Source organism: Lagenorhynchus albirostris, chromosome 14 (assembly GCF_949774975.1).
Source record: "Lagenorhynchus albirostris chromosome 14, mLagAlb1.1, whole genome shotgun sequence".
Lineage (NCBI taxonomy): Eukaryota > Metazoa > Chordata > Mammalia > Artiodactyla > Delphinidae > Lagenorhynchus > Lagenorhynchus albirostris.
In genome coordinates this window covers 66,728,581-66,747,408 of record NC_083108.1, presented here as the reverse complement: position 1 = coordinate 66,747,408, position 18,828 = coordinate 66,728,581, and the positions used below count along the sequence as shown (strand labels likewise).

At 43.7% G+C, this 18,828-nt stretch overlaps 1 protein-coding gene across 3 annotated transcripts; it reads left to right on the top strand.

The window, feature by feature from the left end:
* Positions 1 to 112: 112 nt before the first annotated feature.
* HSCB (HscB mitochondrial iron-sulfur cluster cochaperone) lies at positions 113 to 14,182 on the top strand. Of its 3 annotated transcripts, none has more exons than XM_060121178.1 (6): positions 113 to 419; positions 1,523 to 1,619; positions 1,962 to 2,051; positions 2,673 to 2,817; positions 5,961 to 6,008; positions 14,045 to 14,182. In XM_060121178.1, exons 1-6 carry the CDS (start codon positions 184 to 186, stop codon positions 14,134 to 14,136), a joined length of 708 nt encoding a protein of 235 aa, XP_059977161.1. In that variant the 5' UTR covers positions 113 to 183; the 3' UTR covers positions 14,137 to 14,182. The 3 variants fall into 3 exon arrangements, with proteins under 3 accessions (XP_059977161.1, XP_059977162.1, XP_059977163.1); XM_060121179.1 differs by lacking the exon at positions 14,045 to 14,182 and adding an exon at positions 9,059 to 9,151; XM_060121180.1 differs by lacking the exons at positions 5,961 to 6,008; positions 14,045 to 14,182 and having other exon boundaries at positions 1,962 to 2,056; positions 2,673 to 2,811.
* The last annotated feature ends 4,646 nt before the right edge of the window (positions 14,183 to 18,828 follow it).

The window sequence follows — 18,828 nt, the reverse complement described above, 5'->3', positions numbered from 1 at the left end:
GGCGGCCCACATAGCCTCAATGCTTTCTGGGAGTTGTAGTTTAAAACGCAGAGCGGGACTCAAAATCCAGGTTTCCCCCGGGTAGTCCCGCCCCTTCAGCTTCCTGGCCAATCAGCAGCACCAGTCTGGTCGACCACTTTCTCTCCCCAACAGGTGACCGCGGGGAGGCCGGCCGCCAGCCAGATGTGGTGCGGAAGAACCAGGGCCTTGCTCCGGGTGTCGGGGTTATGGCCGACAGGGGTGCTCGGGAGGAGACCGCTAAACTGTAGTGCTGCGTCACTGGCGGGAAGCAACTCCCCCCGGTGTTGGAACTGCGGCGGCCTAGGGGGCCCCTTGCGGGGGGACCGGTTCTTCTGCCCTCAGTGCCGCGCGCTGCAGCCACCTGACCCCACGCGAGACTACTTCAGCCTCATGGACTGGTAAGGGAGGCGGTTTCGGGAAATGCGTCTGGGCGTGCGAGATGGAGGGCTGGTCAGGCTAAGAGAGGAGAAGGCGGGACCAGTTACATGCGTAGGCGGAGCCCTAGAGAACAGGGGCCGGGGGTGGGGCCTGGGAGAAGGTGGGTGGGATGTGTCGGGAGAGGAAACCGAGGGGCCGGACTGAGCGGCCAAGCTTTGTGGGATGATGACTAGAGTGGAGCGTGGACTGGTGGGGCGAGGAGTGTGATTAGGAGAAATTGAGGTTTGGAGTCTGCAATGGAGGGAGACTTGAGGGGCGGGATCTGAGAGAAGGAAGTTCAGAGGTGGGGCCTGAGGGAAGGGTGCTTGCGCGGCCCTTGGCGGATGGAGTCTTGAGGAATAGGTTCAGAAGGTTTAAAGTTGGGTTGAGACTTTTAAGAAAGAAATAATGAGGTGTTATCCAAAATGAGAGAGTAAGAGCAAAGAAAAACTTAATGCTATGGGCAGAGTCTAAGGGAAAAGTGAGAATTGGAAGGTCTGAGAAATAGATGTTTTTTCTGTTTACCTCCGAAGGTTGAGGAGCTTGGAGAGGTGGTGAAGTTTGGGCGAAGCTAAACTAATGAGATAGGGCACGCTCTGGGAATAAAAAGCGAAGAGGATTCGATTAAAATAAAGTGAGAGGTAGAGATGAAGGGACCTGGGCCTTAGAAAAATAGAGTGGGATTCAGGAATGCCTCTTCCCCGTAACTCTGGGCTCTGGCCCCACCAGTCACTGAGCACTTATGAAGGGGTGCAGTAACACTGCTCTTTACGTTGTTCAAGCATACCAATCTTGTTCCCCCTTCAAGGCCTTTGCATGTTCCCTGTGCCTGAATGACTCTTTCCTGTGATCTTCAGTTACTCCTCATCATCATTCAGGTCTCAGCTCAAATGTCATCTCTTTGTCCACCACGTCTACCATTCTCTTATCCTATTCTGTTTTCCTTTGCAGTACCTACCACTTTTTGAAATAGCTCTGTCTATATGTTTATTGCGTCATCCCCCATGAGAACAGGAACCAGGCCCATACTATACAAATCTATAAACATTTGATGCATGAATTTCATCTCCTGATTTCCTTCCAGCAACCGCTCCTTCAGAGTTGACACTGCAAAGCTCCAGCATAGGTACCAGCAACTACAGCGTCTTATCCACCCAGATTTCTTCAGCCAGAGGTCTCAGGTAGCCTATTGGCCACCCATAATCACACCCAAACACGTGTGTACCCTGGGTGGGTGGCAGTGTCCTTATGGTTATCAAGGACAGAGCTGGACAGCCAGCTTCACCCTGAGGTAGCCTGACCCCAGCCATCCAGATGCTGGACCTGTCTTACACTCAGAGCTTTTACCTGATTTCCCAGCAGAATTAGAACCCATCACCTGAAAATAAAAACAGCTTATCCCATACTGGTTCTCCTTTGGTCACTTCCTTATGTGCTTGCCCATCAGTATTTTATGAAACAGTTTGTGAATGTAAGATGGCCTATTTGCATGGTAATATGACTATCTTCATTTCCACTTACAGACTGAAAAGGATTTCTCAGAGAAGCATTCGACCCTTGTTAATGATGCCTATAAGACTCTTCTGGCCCCCCTGAGCAGGGGACTATACCTTGTAAGGTGATTTTCCCACCCTTCTATCATGACAGCCTGGTCCCATTGCTCTGTAGGACAGCTGCTCCCCTGTGTTCAACAGAAGAGTGCTTGAGACCCGAGCTAATCTAGGGACCCAACGATAATTAACCTCAAAGATACTATTACATGAGTATAGTTTTCTCTGAGTATGTCTGTAAATCTTACTTGCCCAATTGCCTTTTTTTTTTTTTTTTTTTACCATTTTCTATAAATTTCAAGGATTAGATAGTGCTGGCTTTTAGGGAAGAGTAATTTTTGGTTTTTTGTGGGGGAGAAGTGAGCACCTTAGAATTTTAGGATTTAATAGAATTTTTACAAATATCTAATTCAACCTCCTTCCACTTTTTTCCCAAGTGGAAGAATGACTCCCCCAAGGTCACATAGTGCCAGGTAGCAGGGAGTGATCCCATCCCAGCACTCCTATCTCAGTCTAACTTTCCAGTACCCTACCCTCACACTTTCACTATTGAGACAGTTCAAGTTTTCCCTGTGAGTGGCATTCTGTTCTGAATGGTGAGGAGGATTTACGGTGAGGAGGATTTATGACTCTGGCCATAGTTTCTTGAATTAAACTTATTTTCCCTGCTTTATGCCCCAATAGCTAAAGCTCTGTGGAGTAGAGATTCCCGAAGGGACAGATTATGAAATGGACAGTCAATTCCTCATGGAAATAATGGAAATCAATGAAAAACTTGCAGAAGCTCAAGGTGAAACTGCCATGAAAGAGATGGAATCTATTGTCAGAGGTAAAAGATAAAATACCACCGACTGCATTTTATTGCTGTTTTGAGTACATGTAGGGGTTAAGTGAAAAATGGATATAAAGACTACATATTGGCCTTCATAATGATTCAGGGAATTTTTTTTTCTTGATTACGCTGAAACCCATTTTGTTTAGAGGTTAGGCTTGCAAAATTCCTAATTCTCTGGAAGGCGGACTTAAACCAAGAATGTAATAGTATTTTGCAGATTGCTGTGCTCTTTCCCACCATGACATCCTTTGGATATCTCTGACAAGAAAAATAGGCCTCAGAAGTTCATGGGAATGCCCAAGGTCACACAGCAGATATAGCAGAGCAAAGATTGAAACCTTGATCTTATGATCCCATATTGCTTTACTTTCCACTTTATTCCACAGTGTATCAGTCAGGGTTCTCCAGAGAAACAGAATCAGTAGTGTATGTGTATGTGGAGAGAGAGAAATTTATTTTAAGGAATGGCTCATGTGATTATGAGAGCTAGCAAGTTCAAAATATGTAGATAGACTAGCAGGCTGGAAGCTCAGGCAGGACTTCTATGTTAGTCATGAGGCAGAATTCCTTCCTTGGGAAACCTCAGTTTTTGCTTATTACCTTCAACTGATTGGATGAGGCCCACCTATGTTATGGAAGATAATCTCCTTAAAGTCAACTGACTGTAAATGTTAGTCACATCTACAGAATACCTTCACAGCAACATCTAGACTAGTGTTTGATCAAACAATTGGGCACCACAGCCTAAACAAGCTGGCACATAAAATTAACCATGCCATATAGAAAAGGCTCCAGGTTTCTCATTCAAATTATGCAGATATGAACTTTCATAAATGTTATGGCATGCCTACTGTATCAGGCACTGTGCAGGACACCGCGGATACAGCAGTGAACAAGAAAGACATGGCCTGGGCCTTCTTGGAGTTTATATATTCCAACTCAGTGTGTCCCAAATGGAAGTCATGAGCGTCTCTCTTCTGCTCCTCTGCTGATGTTCGCTTTCTAAGTGAATGACGCTCTGCGGTTGTACAAGTCCAAAACACCGAGGAGGTGTCCTTCACAACTTATTCTCCCTTACCCCCATAGACAGTCCATCACCGAGTCTTGAAAAGCTGACCTTCTAAATGTGTCTCAGATCCATCTATACATTTTCACTGCCACCACCCTGTCCCAAGCTACCATTCTCTCTCACCCGGACAACTGGAGTAACTCCACACTGGTCCGTCTCTACCTTCAATCTGATATATTCCTACCCTGTCACTTGTGTGATCTTTTTGAAACCCAAATCTAATCATATCACCCTTGGCCTTGCTTAAAAACTTTAAGTGGCTCCCCGCCCCCTGCCTCAGGTTAAAGAAACCTGCATGGCTTGGCCTCTGCTTCTTCCCATTTGCTCCTTCCACTCCAGCCACACAGATTGCTTCTAGTTCTTCATCTGTACCTTGTACCCCCCTACCCAGAGGCATTTGCACATGCTGTTGCTTCTGCCCGAAACCCTCTTCTCCTCTACCCCATCTATTTAACTCTTCCTCCTTCAGATCTGGGGGCAATCCTCACTTCCTCAGAGAATCTGCAGACAACCTCTCTGTCTATACCTTTTGGTCGTGGGTACCTCTCCTTTGTAGGATTAATCACTGGTCTATGTGAGATTACTGGACCAATATCAGCCTCCTCTACTAGACCAGAAGTTCTACAGAGGCAGAAATTGTGTCTTCTTTTTGCTTCCCTCACATCCTTAGCACATGCAGTAGTACTTGGAGTGTAATAGGGACTCAGTAAATATTTGTCAAGTGAGTGAATAAATAACAAACAAAGAAGTTAAAAGCAGTAAAATAGAAGTTGTGGTGGGGGAGCTGTCAGCTAGGGTTGTACCAGCAACATTAGGGCTGGGTGGTGTTGGGGAAAGAGAAACTCGGGATTTTTAGTCAGAAGGCCCAGCTGCACGGCTTTGGAAGGCAGAGGTTCATGAAGCTCTGGGTGAGGTAGACTTGGGTTCAGTCCCAACACTGCCACTGACTTTTTGTGTGACCTTCAGTAAAGTGACTTCACCCCTCTGAGCTTCAGTTTCCTCATCTGTAAAATGGAGTCTTGAAAAGCTTGAAAAGACATCTGTAAACTGGTTGTTGCAACAATTAAGTTGAAGCATGTAAAACACTTGACACAGTGTCTGGCCCGTGGTAAGTTCCCAATAAATGGTGGGGGTTATTTCTAGCTCTATAGTTAACATCTCGTTTTGAGCAGGTCACTGACCTTCATTTAGAGTAATTCCTAAATTTCCTTTTACCTGCTAAGGCCCAGGTAATGTGAACGTTCAAGCGCATGAGCTAGATAGTTTTGGGGTCAGGACTTCAGAGCCTCCAGGCTCCTAATCCAGTGTTCTTTTGTCAACACCACGTTGCTACCTGAGAAGCGAGTTTGCAACCACTGGACCAGAAGTCAGTTGACTTGGGGTCTGCTCTTAGCTCCTCCACTCACCAACCATGTGACCATATATGTTCTCCCAGTACCTGTCATTGCTTACCATGGAGATATAATGTATTTGAAAGTGCTTTGAAAGCAGGCACCATATAAATGATTGATACTGTTTGTATCTGAAAAAGGCACTTATCATACAATTTTCCAATGAGGAAACAATAAAAATGTGAGGTAGCTGTCCTTTACTTCATCTGGCATCTTCTCACTTAAGGTACAATATGATCGAAATGTTTCATTTTCCTGAGAGGCTGTATAATTTGCTAGTAATTGCCTGACACACTCTAATGCCCTGCTGATAGGCAAGTCCCGCTTGTTAATTTTCTCCTAGCTGAAATCTGGAAGACTCAGAGTGCCTTGTGGAGATAATCTAAGGCACTTCTTTGTCTTTTTTTTTTTTTTTAATGCTTCTATAGCCATTTTGTGAGCTTTGGTGATTGCCCCTCAGACCTTTCATGGATAGAAAAACAGTGTAACTAAGATCAGCCAGAGCTGCACTAAACAGGAGCTGCCATCGTGGAACTGTAGAGACAGGTTATGAGGCCTTACCCTTGAATCCAAACTCCCTGCTCTGTTGTGTTCACAACAACAAGATGACAAAGCGTTGTCTTCATATTATGAGTCTATTTAAGTAGAAAAATTAAGATAATGTTTTTCTTTTTCAGCTAAACAGAAAGAACTGACTGACAATGTGAGCAGAGCTTTTGAAAGAGGTACTTCCTTCATTTCTTGACTTTCTTAAATATGGAAAGAAATTGTAAGCACTGAGGTATAACCATCCATTCAATAAGTAGCTATTATATGCCCATCCTATGACAGGTACATGGGAGCTATAAAATATAGATGAGTCTACATTTCTGCCTTCAAGGATTCACAGTCTTGCTAGAGAAACAAGGGGTGTGCCCAAACCAGTGATACGCCCATTGAAGATTAGATGAGAGAAAGTGCTCCCATTTCCCTTTAGCAAGTAGGAGAAGATAAGGTGAGGGATGTGGGCTGAAGCCAACACAGGCAGGCTCTGAGGGCAAGGCTGCACAGTCAACATTTGGCAAAGCCCGCACACCCCTTTCTTCTGCAAAGCCCAGGAGGAGAATCCCATGGCCGAGCAGTGCCCAGATTGCAAATAGGGCGTGTTCATCCTTGTCCCCACTGCTCCTGGCTCTCAGGCTAAAGAGACTAGATCTATTTCTAGCTATTTTTAAGCAAGAACAGCCTTCCTCTCCATCCTGACTTGTGCCACTCCTTAAATAAGAGCTTAATAGCCCTTTGGCTTAGGGATCGTTTGACTACAGAAAGGAGAACGCAACTCATACTAGCCCAGATAAAAGGAGGTTACTCTAAGGAATCAGGTCTATCTCTCAGAATCCAAAGTCCCTGAGATGAGTATAGTATTGTGTGATAAGAGCTTTTCTAGAACAAGATCTGGGAACCAGAAAGCAGTCTGGAACCAAGACTGTGGTCCTGAACTTGGTGGCCTAGCTGACCACTCCGTCCTTCTCCCCACCGCTATACACCAGTTCCGTCTGCTTCCTTATTGGTGTACAGTGCTCCAAACTGGCCTCCCCCACTGGATGACTCCTCAGTCCCCCTTGGTCTATTACCTCATAAGAACAAGGCCTTTTACCATCTGACTAGAGTCTTCTAGATCCAATCTAGATTCCTGGGAGGGGGGATTTGATTGCCCCAGTTTGAGTCAGATGTCCACTCCAGTCCAATCACTGAGGGCCAAGGAGATAAGCTTGCACAGTGTACTGCCTACTTTGTAGGGACTGTAGGAGTTTATTCTGAGAAGCAGGCAGAAGGTGGCGGGGAGGGAGGGGTGTCTCTAAAAAGATGGGTAGGAATATAGATTAATAGCAGAAAAGACAGGAAGCTGGCCCAACGTATCTGCCTGAAATCCATGTCCCCAGCCTACTGGTTAAGATGGTCAGATTATGTTCCACCAAGTTCCTGTTATACCTTTGTGGGCTTTTATTTTTTTAATTATAAAATACAATTTCTTAAAGAATGAATAGTACATAAGTACAATGGAAGAATAACAACAGAAGAAACACCCATGTCCCCACCACCCAGATTAAGAAATAGAAAAAAGGTGCTCAACATCACTAATCATTAGGGAAATGAAAATCAAAACCACAGTGAGATACCACCTCACACCTATAAAGATGGATGCTATTAAAAAAAAAAGAGAAAATAGCAAATGTGGGCAAGGATGTGGAGAAGTTGGGACCTTGGTGCACTGCTGGTGGGAATGTAAAATAGTGCACCGACTGTGGAAAACAGTATGGCAGTTCCTCAAAAAATTAAAAATAGAATTACGGTGCAATCCAGCAATTCCACTTCTGGGTGCACACCTAAAGAATTGACAGCAGGAACTCAGAGAGATGCACTGTCACAGATAAACAAAGCCAGATACTAGTTAACGTGGTAAGGACAGATTTGAATCAGTAATAACTATGGTGATAGGGAAAAGAGTCCAGCGTGAACTGAACTCAATTTCGATTTGTACAGAGATAACTGGGCATTTTAAAGGGAGAATGAGGGAGTAGGGCAGGGGTGCACAGGGGCTCAGTAGAATTGGGGAAGTGAAATATTACAAAAAGCGGGAAGAAGGAGTTGGTCCTATGAAACCCATCTGGGTTTGTTAATTGGCCCTTATGGAAGTTAGGCTCCCACCCTCCCACAGAGCCTGGAGACAGGGGCCCTATCATCAGGTGTTGACTGGAACAAACAGCAAGAAAGAGACAGAAGAGACCTTCTTTCCTCTGAGCGACATAAGTTCATTTCTCACTCAGTCGTCTTTTGTTTATGAAGGACTAGCTGAGCTATCTGTTGAGGCCTGATAGTAGAGGATATTTGGGGGATGACATGAGCAAATGTGCATTTAATGAGGAGCATCTCTATGGAAACGAAAAGGAAAACAAAGGTCAATGTCTGGAGCTGACTATAAACCCAGTTTCTGAGTCCAGAGGGCAGCCACCTGAGAAGACACTGACCGCTTAAGCGTCTTTAGGTGGTGGCATGAGGACAGCAGAGGCAGTCTGACGCATCTCCTGGCTTATAGTTTGAATGTTTGTGGTGATGGCAGAGACATCAGCATCCCAGTCATGGTTATTCCCCAGAGCACAGTGTGGAAGGTGTGCGCTTTCTGAGTGGCCCGTGTACCAGCAGCTCCAGGCACAAAGGTTGCCCGTGATTCGTTGTGATGAGTTCTTTGAAGTTTCTATCAAGTCCTCCAGCTTCAGCTTGCAGGACTTTACCAGATCCTGGAGGAAAGGGGCAGCTATAAGACAACCTGAGTCCCACTGAGGATCTGGGCAGTCAGGTTTTAGTTCTTAGTGACAGTAAGTCAGGAGGGAGGGAGGAACATTGGAAACATTGGTTTGGAAAGTTGTAGCCAGATGTTGAAAGAAACTAGAAGAATTGAGGATCTGCTGAGGGCCGACAAAATGTGTAAGGATCCAGTTCAGTTTACAAGTAGATAATAAAACCTCAAAGACAATGAACAGGACAGGATTCTGATCACTCACAAGGTTGTGTTATTCTTTTCCACTGAAACATAAAATTTCTCTCCACAATCACCCCCTCTTTTTAATCAAAGATAAAGTAACATTGTTCTTGTTTACAAAATAAATTTAGTTTCATGAAATTTGGCCTGATTATTTATTAAGTGCAGCAAGAATGGTAACTGACCATAAGTTTTTTTTTAAGTTTTCCTAATGGAACTTTTTACAGGCATAACTGGTTTTATTGCACTTTGCAGATACTGCATTTTTTACGAATTGAAGGTTTGTAGCACTCCTGTGGTGTTAGATGATGGTTAGCATTTTTCTGCAATAAAATATTTTTAATTAAGGTATGTACATTGTTTCTTTAGACGTAATGCTATTGTGCACTTAATAGACTATAGTACAGTATCAATACTTACATGCACTGGGAAACCAAAAAATTTGTGTGACTTGCTTTATTTCAACATTCACTTTGTTGCAGTGGTCTGGAACCCAGCCCCCAGTATCTCTGAGGTCTGCCTGTATCTCAGATTAGAATCTGACTGGAATCTCAGATTAGACTTGAAAAACCTCTCTGCTAGGAAGTCAAGCCAAGATTTCTCCATCAGAATTCTTCACCTGCATTACCTATAGTTTAAGGTGAATTCCTGTCTTCCCAATGTCCCCCAAATATTCTAAGATTCATGGGCCTGCCGAGTGCCCTTAATCACCTGTGAGGCTGGGAACCCTGTAAACCAGATACCAGGCCAGTTTTTGCAGTAGGGCTTTGAAAGCATTATCTCTATAAAATCAACCTTATTTCCTTAAAATTGATGACTTTTTGCATCATTTTCAAATATGACATTCCCGTCAAAGCCTTATTTTTAATTATGTCCTATCACAAAGAGGACAGATTCTTACTGAAGCTATGCAAATAACTATATTGCTGTGAAAACAAGAATACTCAACAATAGTTTCTAACTTTTTGAGGGATCAGGCAGAGAGAAGATGTTTTAATTTTGTTTACAAAAGTGTATAATTTACTAGATTGTTAATGAGTCATAGATAGCTTAAGAGAAAAGGAAAGGGGATTTCCTCATATTAGAAAATAGAACATTTAAAAGCCAGCAATAGTTCGAATAAAAAATTATAATCAACTTATCAGTTTACTCAATCCTATGTAGTTAATTTTGTTCTGCTTGATCTTGGGTTAGCAGTTTCATGAACCCATCAGCGTTTTCATTAATATTTTGGAAATTCTGACTTGGTCGACTGATTTGAACTCAGTAATGTAAGCAATGCCATCAGAAGCCTGTACCACAGAGTACCTGGTACAGTACCTGTTTATTGATCACAAGTACTCTGGCTTGTAGCTGGTTGTAAGAGCTTTTAGGAAAGCATCAGAGTAAGGTAACAACCATCCATGGATAGCAAAAGACTTAAAATGGCCACAGTTAAAGATCTGATGAGAGGTTATTATAAAAATAACACAACTGAAAAGGAAATCTGGTTGTTTCTGTGACATATCACATTTTAAAATAATAACTGGGCCGTAACATCTTTTTTTTTTTTTTTTAAACAGAAGAAATTTATTTTCTTACAGTTCTAGAGGCTGGAAGTCTGGGGTCAAGGTGCCAGCGTGGTTGGGCTCTGGTGAGAGCTCTCTTCTTGACTTGCAGATGGTTGCTTTCTTGTTGTGTCCTCACATAGCACAGAAAGAGAAAGAGGAAAAGGAAGAGGAGTAAGAGAGAAAAAGAGAGAGAGAGGGAGAGAGAGAGAGAGAGGAAAAAGCCCACAGTTTTTTGTTTTGTTTTGTTTTTTGCGGTACACGGGCCTCTCACTGTTGTGGCCTCTCCCGTTGCGGAGTACAGGCTCTGGATGTGCAGGCTCAGCGGCCATGGCTCACAGGCCCAGCCGCTCCGCGGCATGTGGGATCTTCCCGGACCGGGGCACGAACCCATGTCCCCTGCATCAGCAGGCGGACTCTCAACCACTGCGCCACCAGGGAAGCCCTGGGCGATAACATCTTACCAGGATATATCATGGATAATGAGGGCATTGACAAATTCTAAGAACTTTGTACAATTTCTGAAATAATAACATTTAACCCATATAAAAATAACCTAGGGAAGGTTAAGTATCTTTTCTTTGACACTGCTTCCATTGTAATTTAATATATCAAATAAACCTACTCAATTTAACATCTCTCTTTTTACAATGTGAGAGAACAAATCCTTTGAGGTTTTCCAGGGGACCTCTCAGAAACTTCAAAGTCAGTTCAAAATCAAGAAGACTTTATTGGGCTTCCCTGGTGGCGCAGTGGTTGAGAGTCCGCCTGCCGATGCAGGGGACACGGGTTTGTGCACTGGTCCAGGAAGATCCCACACGCCGCGGAGCAGCTAGGCCCGTGAGCCATGGCCGCTGAGCCTGCACGTTCGGAGCCTGTGCTCCGCAACGGGAGAGGCCACAGCAGTGAGAGGCCCGCGTACCGCAAAAAAAAAAAAAAAAAAAGTATGCTTGCGTTATATTTAATGTTAACAACTCTGAAGACATATCCATTTTATTAAACCAAGAACATCACACTAGTTTTATTTACCAAAGATTTACCCAAATTACATGGAATTGAAAACATTTGAGTTGGTTCTTATATTTCTGGAAGTTTTAGGAAGATTTAATTTATGTAAGTACTCATTTCTCTCTAAGCAAATTAGGATACAGTTCCTTCAAAGGATTTTATAAATTAATTTCATAATACCATCTGAAGGTAGGGAAATATGTTTATGTATATGTATAGATATATAAATATACAGACAGATGCAAATAGATCTTACAGGTTTCATTAAAAAATTCTGCCATGAGTCAGGCACAAATAAGATAATATAAAACTCACTTTATGTGAGGTGATGGATGTTAACTAAACTTTTTGTGGTAATCATTTTGCAATATGTACATATATCAAATCATGTTATACACCTAAAACTAATATGACTTTATGTCAGTTATATCTCAGTAAAACTGGGAAATTAAAGAAAAAAATTTAAACTCTCTAGTTTATATGGGTAGTTCTCATTTTTGCTCTATTTTATATATTTATCTGAATTGAGTTTCTGGCAGATGGAGCAAGTTTTAAAAGTTGCCTGCTCAACGTGAGTTGTAGAGGTTTTTTAAAGGTTTTTTTGGTTTGGTTGTTTGTTTTTTTGTTTTGGGGTGGAGTTTTTTTCCCCTGATATATAATCTTAGTGGAGTCTGTGGACTAAATATCTGTTTCCAGTTAGCTTTTTTTTTCTTTTCAGCTTCAGGTGGTTGCTTTTGGAGGTACCTGAGTCCCTTGCAAGCCCCTGATGGGGACAGGAGGCCCAAAAGTCCAGTGCTTGTAGGGAGTTGGGGGGCGGGAGTGGGAAGGGAAAGGTCTGGTAGGATGGACAGAGGGACTGAGGAGGTAGGGGCTTGAGGGGGGCATATCAAAGGATGCGAGAGAGCGGAAGGGAATATGGAAGGTGGTGAGAGGAGGGAGGAGGAGGCGAGAGGTCTTAAAGGAGCCAGTGTGGGGAATCTTAAGTCTCTCAAAGAAGCCAGAGAAATTCCAATTTTTCCTATGTACAGGTAGACCACAGAGGTACTGCGGGTTTGGTTCCAGACCACCACAAGAAAGTAAATATTGCAATAAAACAAGTCACATGAATTTTTTTTTCCCTGCGTGTCAAAGTTTGTTTACACTAATTGTAGTCTATTAAGTGTGCAGTAGCATTATGTCTAATAAAACCAATTAATTAAAAAATACTTTATTGCTAAAAATTGCTAACCATCCTCTGAGCCTTCAGTGAGTCATAATCTTTTAACCATAGCAACATCAAAGATCACTGATGACAGATCACCAGAACAAATATAATAATAATGAAAGTTTGAAAAATTGGGAGAATTACCAAAGTCTGACACAGGGACACGAAGTGAGCAAATGCTGTTGGGGAAATGTTATACATAGACTTGCTCAACGCAGGGTTGCCACAAACCTTCAATTTGTAAAAAACGCAGTATCTGCAAAGCGTGATAAAACAAGATCTGCCTATAAAGTCACAGCAGCAAGAAAAGAGGTAGATCAAGCACCATGGTGACACGCAGTCAGTAGAAGTTCAAGAAGGAGGAGGACTGACAAGTTCCCATGGGAGGAGCAGGGTCAAATAGAACATAGAGGCCTCTCAAGGAGCCAGGAAAAAGAAAATGTCCAGCCCGGGAGTCAATCCCCACTCAAAACGAGGAGCTGGGGCTTCCCTGGTGGCGCAGTGGTTGAGAGTCTGCCTGCCGTTGCAGGGGACACGGGTTCGTGCCCCGGTCCGGGAAGATCCCACATGCTGTGGAGTGGCTGGGCCCGTGAGCCATGGCCGCTGAGCCTGCGCATCCGGTGCCTGTGCTCCGCAACAGGAGAGGCCACGATAGTGAGAGACCCACATACAGCAAAAAAACAAACAAAAAAAAAACGACCACTGCCTTCAAGCCCCTGGTAGGCCCTTTGTAATTGCATTCCCCTTCCCTGGTAGCAACTATTCTCCTGAATTTTTGTACTAACCATTCCCTTGCTTTTCTTGGTACTTTTAACCATATATGAATATAACGGTGTATTATGTTATTACACATAAATCTAAGGGTTTCTCAACCTTGGTACTACCAACATTTTGGGCCAGATAATTCTTTGTCATGGGGGGCTGTCCTGTACACTGTAGGCTGTTTGGCAGCACCTCTGGCCTCTGCCCACTAGACGTCAGTGCCACCTCCCCAGGGTGACAACCAAAAACGTCTCCAGACATTGCCAAACATCCCCACAGGCGAGAAATCACCCGCAGTCAAGAACCACGGGTCTAAGGGCATCTTTCCAGAACCTGCCAACCTCCTGGGGGCAGCTCTGTATCGCAGCACCTGGCACAGAGGAAGCACCAGGTGCTTCCACATCCTCGTCAGGGTTAGACCACCGTGTATGATAGGGGAAAACTCTTAAAACACAACTTAGTTATTGGGTATTGTCCTGAAGAAGAAGAGCAGCTTCTCATTTAAAGTCTGAATCCTGTGAAGAAGCATGCTTTTGCTCCCTTTGGTTAAGCCCTTTATCCCCTGAACAATCCAGATGTTTTCTCTTTCTCAAATCTACTGAGTAATTGATCAGCCTTCCAGAGCCCAGGGCTCAGCTTTGATCCAGCTGCCTTGGATAATAGAGTGATTTTATTCTTGCTTGAAATGAAGCCTCGCATTAATATCTCTCTTTATTTCAGATGATTTTGAAAAAGCCAAGGAACTTTTAACAAAGATGAGATACTTTTCAAACGTTGAAGAAAAGATTAAGTTAAAGAAGATTCCCCTCTAATGGTTGCTAATTTTAAAGTTTTAAAAATAAAGTTCTTATCTATTTCTTTTCTGGACTCTGCTGATTCAGAGTAGAGGTGTTTCAACCGCTTTGACCATCTTTCTTTTCTTTCTTTCTTTTTTTTTTGGCTATGTTGGGTCTTCGTTGCTGTGCGCGGGCTTTTCTCTAGTTTCAGTGAGCAGGGTCTACTCTTCGTTGGCGGTGCGCGGGCTTCTCATTGTCATGGCTTCTCTTGTTGCTGAGCACGGGCTCTAGGCACGCTGGCTCAGTAGTTGTGGCTTACGGGCTCTAGAGCTCAGGCTCAGTAGTTGTGGCACACAGGCTTAGTTGCTCCGCGGCATGCGATATCTTCCCGGGCCAGGGCTTGAACCCGTGTCCCTTGCATTGGCAGGCAGATTGTTAACCACTGCGCCACCAGGGAAGCCCACTTTGACCATATTAGTTAAACCTGTGGCCCAAGCATTAGTGGACTGCAAAGCTTGTCATGTCAGCAGAAGCACAGCCCAGCCAGGATTTGAGTGATCGGTTCTTCATGGGATACTTGATATACCATGTTCCTCATCTAGGCCCGTGGATGAGGAGGTGGAAATAAGGCCAACTCGAGGCCCTCGAGGGGAGGGGAGTTTTTCTGCAAAGGGCCAGTAGTAAATATTTTAGGCTTTGTGGGCCATACCACCTCTGTTGCAAATAAACTCTGCCTTTGTAGCACGTTATTTACTAAAGAGGCAGTAGGCTAGATTTGACATGGGTTTGCCACCCTCTGCTGTAGAACCACATCTGCCTTCCAATGGCATGACGTTCACAAAAGTCTTGTTAGTGTGTCCTTCAAGGAATTCTGTTTGGCAACCATGCAAAGCTGCCTGAGGGTCTCTTTGGTCTACACTTAAATACATAAATGCATTTTATCTACATGAAATATAGATAATATTATCAAGAATTAGTCTGGGAACTTCCCTGGTTGTCCAGTGGTTAAGAATCCACCCACCAATGCAGGGGACACGGGTTCAATCCCTGGTCGGGGAACTAAGATCCCACAAGCCGCGGGGCAACTAAGTCTGCATGCCACAATGAAAGATCCCGCGTGCCTGTAACTAAGACCCAATACAGCCAAAAATAAAAGTTAGTTTTAAAAAGTTAGTAACTGTTTTAAAAAAAAATGAATTAGTCTGGTATTAAACACTAACCACATGTTCAGCTCCACCTTGGTGGAGTGGAGCATTTTTAATTTATTTCTGAACAGCTGCTCTCCTGTCACCGGAAGCAGCTTCCCTTCCCTTTTTGGATCTTTGGAAATTCAGTTGGAAGTTCTTGATTCAATTCCAGAAGAAAAAAAAAATTTTTTTTTAAGTCTCTGGATCAAGGAAGATTAAAATAGAAAATTCCTATTAAAAATTCTGAGAAACAGCATTCAAATTCTTAGAGAGAATTGCTTGTTTATAAGTGAAAAAATTCAGGGTTCTGAACCAAGCTTTAAATACTACTCCTAGAGCTTTGCATCGTCCCTTGTCATTGTCTAAGAATTTATATCTTGTGAATCCTGATCCAGTTATACTCAGTTAACATTTCAGGATTTATGGATCTTCTGAAAGCAGATGAACCACAGCAGCTGTCTGGCTTAATGGTACTGGGGAATATCAGTACAATCTCCAGCCCCCTCACAGTTTACAAGAAGAGCGAGTTACTTGTCTGAACACACACAGGGAGTCCTTTAAGTAAATAATTACAAAGCAAGCAAATGTCCTGATTAGTTTGGGTGCTTCTGAAAAGAAGGAGAAAATGAAAGTAGTGTTTGAAATATGCCTGTAGACATTCTTCCATCCTTCGGAACAAAGATCAAAACCGAAACAATCTGACCACAAAAAGAAATCAGATAAACAAATTTGCTTCAAACAACATCTTTGGAGGAACTTCAAAGAAACTTTCCCTTACCTGTTGCCATCAGCTGGAAAGGCCACTGGACCTCCCAGCAAACCATTTCTTTTATTTTTCTTTTTGGCCGCACAGCACGGCATGTGGGATCTTAGTTGCTAGACCAGGGATCGAACCCATGCCCCCTGCATTGGAAGCATGGAGTCTTCACCACTGGACCGCCAAGGAAGTCCTGAGCAAACATTTCTGATTGGGGGAATAAATTTAAAAGACTTTATTTCTGAGACATGGCTTCTGAGTCAGTGGAATTACTTATTTTTCCCCTCTCTTCCAAATTCTTTCCCTTTTAGTCTAAACTCCAAGGTTAGCTGGACTTCTAAATCCAGGAGCCCTTTCAAGTGTTCCCTGACAAAGCCCTACGGGAGGGATGCTTCTAGACCTCTGAAAGGTTAGCAGCCCTATTTGGGTTAAAGTTTCTGACTGAGTTAAGGAAATTAAGCACCTACCTCCTAACCCCACATCGTTCTTAATATGGCATCAGAACAAGTCGGAAGTTTTGACTAATTTGTGACTGCTCCAGTGTCAAATAGGCCTGGTGTAGGGACTGAATGTGTCCCCCTCAAAATTCATATGTTGAATCCCTAACCTCCAGTGTGGCTGTATTTGGAGATGGTGCCTCTAGGGAAGTAATTAAGGATAAATGAGGTTGTAAACGTGAAGCCCTGGTATTATAGATTAGTGTCCTTATAAGAAAAGACACCCTTGCTCAGTCTTCCCACACTCATGCACCAGGGAAAGGCCCTTTGAGAAAGCCAGGGAGACACCTACCATCTACAAACCAGGAAGAGACTCCTCAACGGATAGTGAAACTGACCCTGACAGCACCTTGATCTTGGACTTCCAGCCTCCAGACTGTGAGAAAATTAATTTATGTTGTTTAAGCCACCCAATCTGTGGTATTTTGTTACGGCAGCCTGAGCAGACTACTATACCTGGAGTTCTTTGTTTATTTGTTTGTTTATTTATTTTATTTTTGACTGCGTTGGGTCTTCATTGCTGCACACGGGCTTTTCTCTGGTTGCAGTGAGCAGGGGCTATTCTTCATTGCAGTGCGCGGGCTTCTCATTGTGATGGCTTCTCTTGTTGCGGCTTCTCTTGTTGCGGAGCACGGGCTCTAGGTGTGTGGGCTTCAGTAGTTGTGGCATGCAGGCTCCATAGTTGTGGCACACGGGCTTAGTTGCTCCACGGCATGTGGGATATTCATGGACCAGGGCTCAAACCTGTGTCCCCTGCGTTGGCAGGCGGATTCTTAACCACTGTGCCACCAGGGAAGCCCCTACACCTGGTTTTGAATTACAGCTCTGCCACTAATCTGCTATAAGTCCATGATTGTGCTAAGCTTCATTTCCTCATCTTTAAAATGGTGATAATAGTAACACGCTCACAGGGTCATTGTGCAGATTAAATGGAATAAATTATGCAAATTGTTTAGCCCAGTGCATGGCACATAAGCACTCAAATGTGATTTTTTAAATGGTAATGACTACTTTTGTTTTTATTTTGGCAACAAAGTCATGCCTTTTACTGCAGAGTAAATATTCCCCTTTCAACAAAGTTTCAAGCACCTACTTTGTGTAAGAGAATGCTCTAACCTGAGAGAGTAACACAGAACAGTGAGATGCTTCCTGTCTATTTGGGGAGAAGACTTTTACACCAATAACCAAAACAATGATAAAAGTTCCCATTTGCTGTGCACTAACTGTATGCCAGGCACTATGGGCAGTACTTTGCATGATTCCATCAAAGTAAACCCAATTCCACCAAAGTAAACCCAATTCTTCATTTTACAGATGAAGAAGCAAGCTCCCAGAAGGTAAGAGAGTCAAGAGCAGGGATTCAAACCCAGGCCTTGTCTGCAAAGCCTCTGCTCTTAGGGAGGCTGCACCGGCCAAGATTAAGTACCAGCCAAGGGGACTAAACAATCTTTACAAGAGGGGCCATTTACCAGGGCCTGCTCCATGCCAAGCCAAAGCAGGATTTGATCCAAGTCTCTGTTTCCAAAGTTTGCACATACAGCTTCACTGGGCACAGGGAAACATCACTCCCAGGTGTGGTAACCAGGGAAGAAGTCTTCAGGGAAGAGGGGAAGTGGCATCCAGACAAGCAGAGAGAGCCTGTCAGGTGTCCCCAAGACCACCCCCAGTTTCAACGACTCAAGGGGAGAGCCCACAGGACAAGGTACATAGTCCTACTCATGGCTATGATTTATTACAACAAAAGGACACAAAGTTAAATCAACAAAGAGAAAAGGCACATGGGGTGAAGTCTGACGGAAACCAGGCACAAGCTTCCAAGGCTCCTTTCCCTAGTGGAATCACAGAGAACACACTTAATTCCCCGGCAACAAGTTGTGACAACACGTGAGAAAATGCTGTCTGCAAGGGAAGCTTGTTAGAAACTCAGTACCCAGAGTTTTTCTTTGGTGCTGGTCACATAAGCACTCTTTGTCTAGCATGTGCCAAAATTCCAGACTCCAAGAAAGAAAACAGGTATTCAGCATAAATTACATTGTTTGTACAAACAATTTAGGCAGAGTGAGCCACTCTTATCAGTTCTGGAAATAGGGAAACCCTCCCCAAATCCAAGTTCTCAGACACCAGCCAAGGGCCAACCTTGTAAGCAGGACTTTATAAGGATGTGCAATCTTGGGGGTACTGGGTTTACTCTTTTCTGCACAGAAGTCAAGGGGCGGTCCTGTCACAGTTGAGGGAATTATATAACAAGGAATCTATAATCACAGAGGAAAGCACCTCCGTTGCAAAA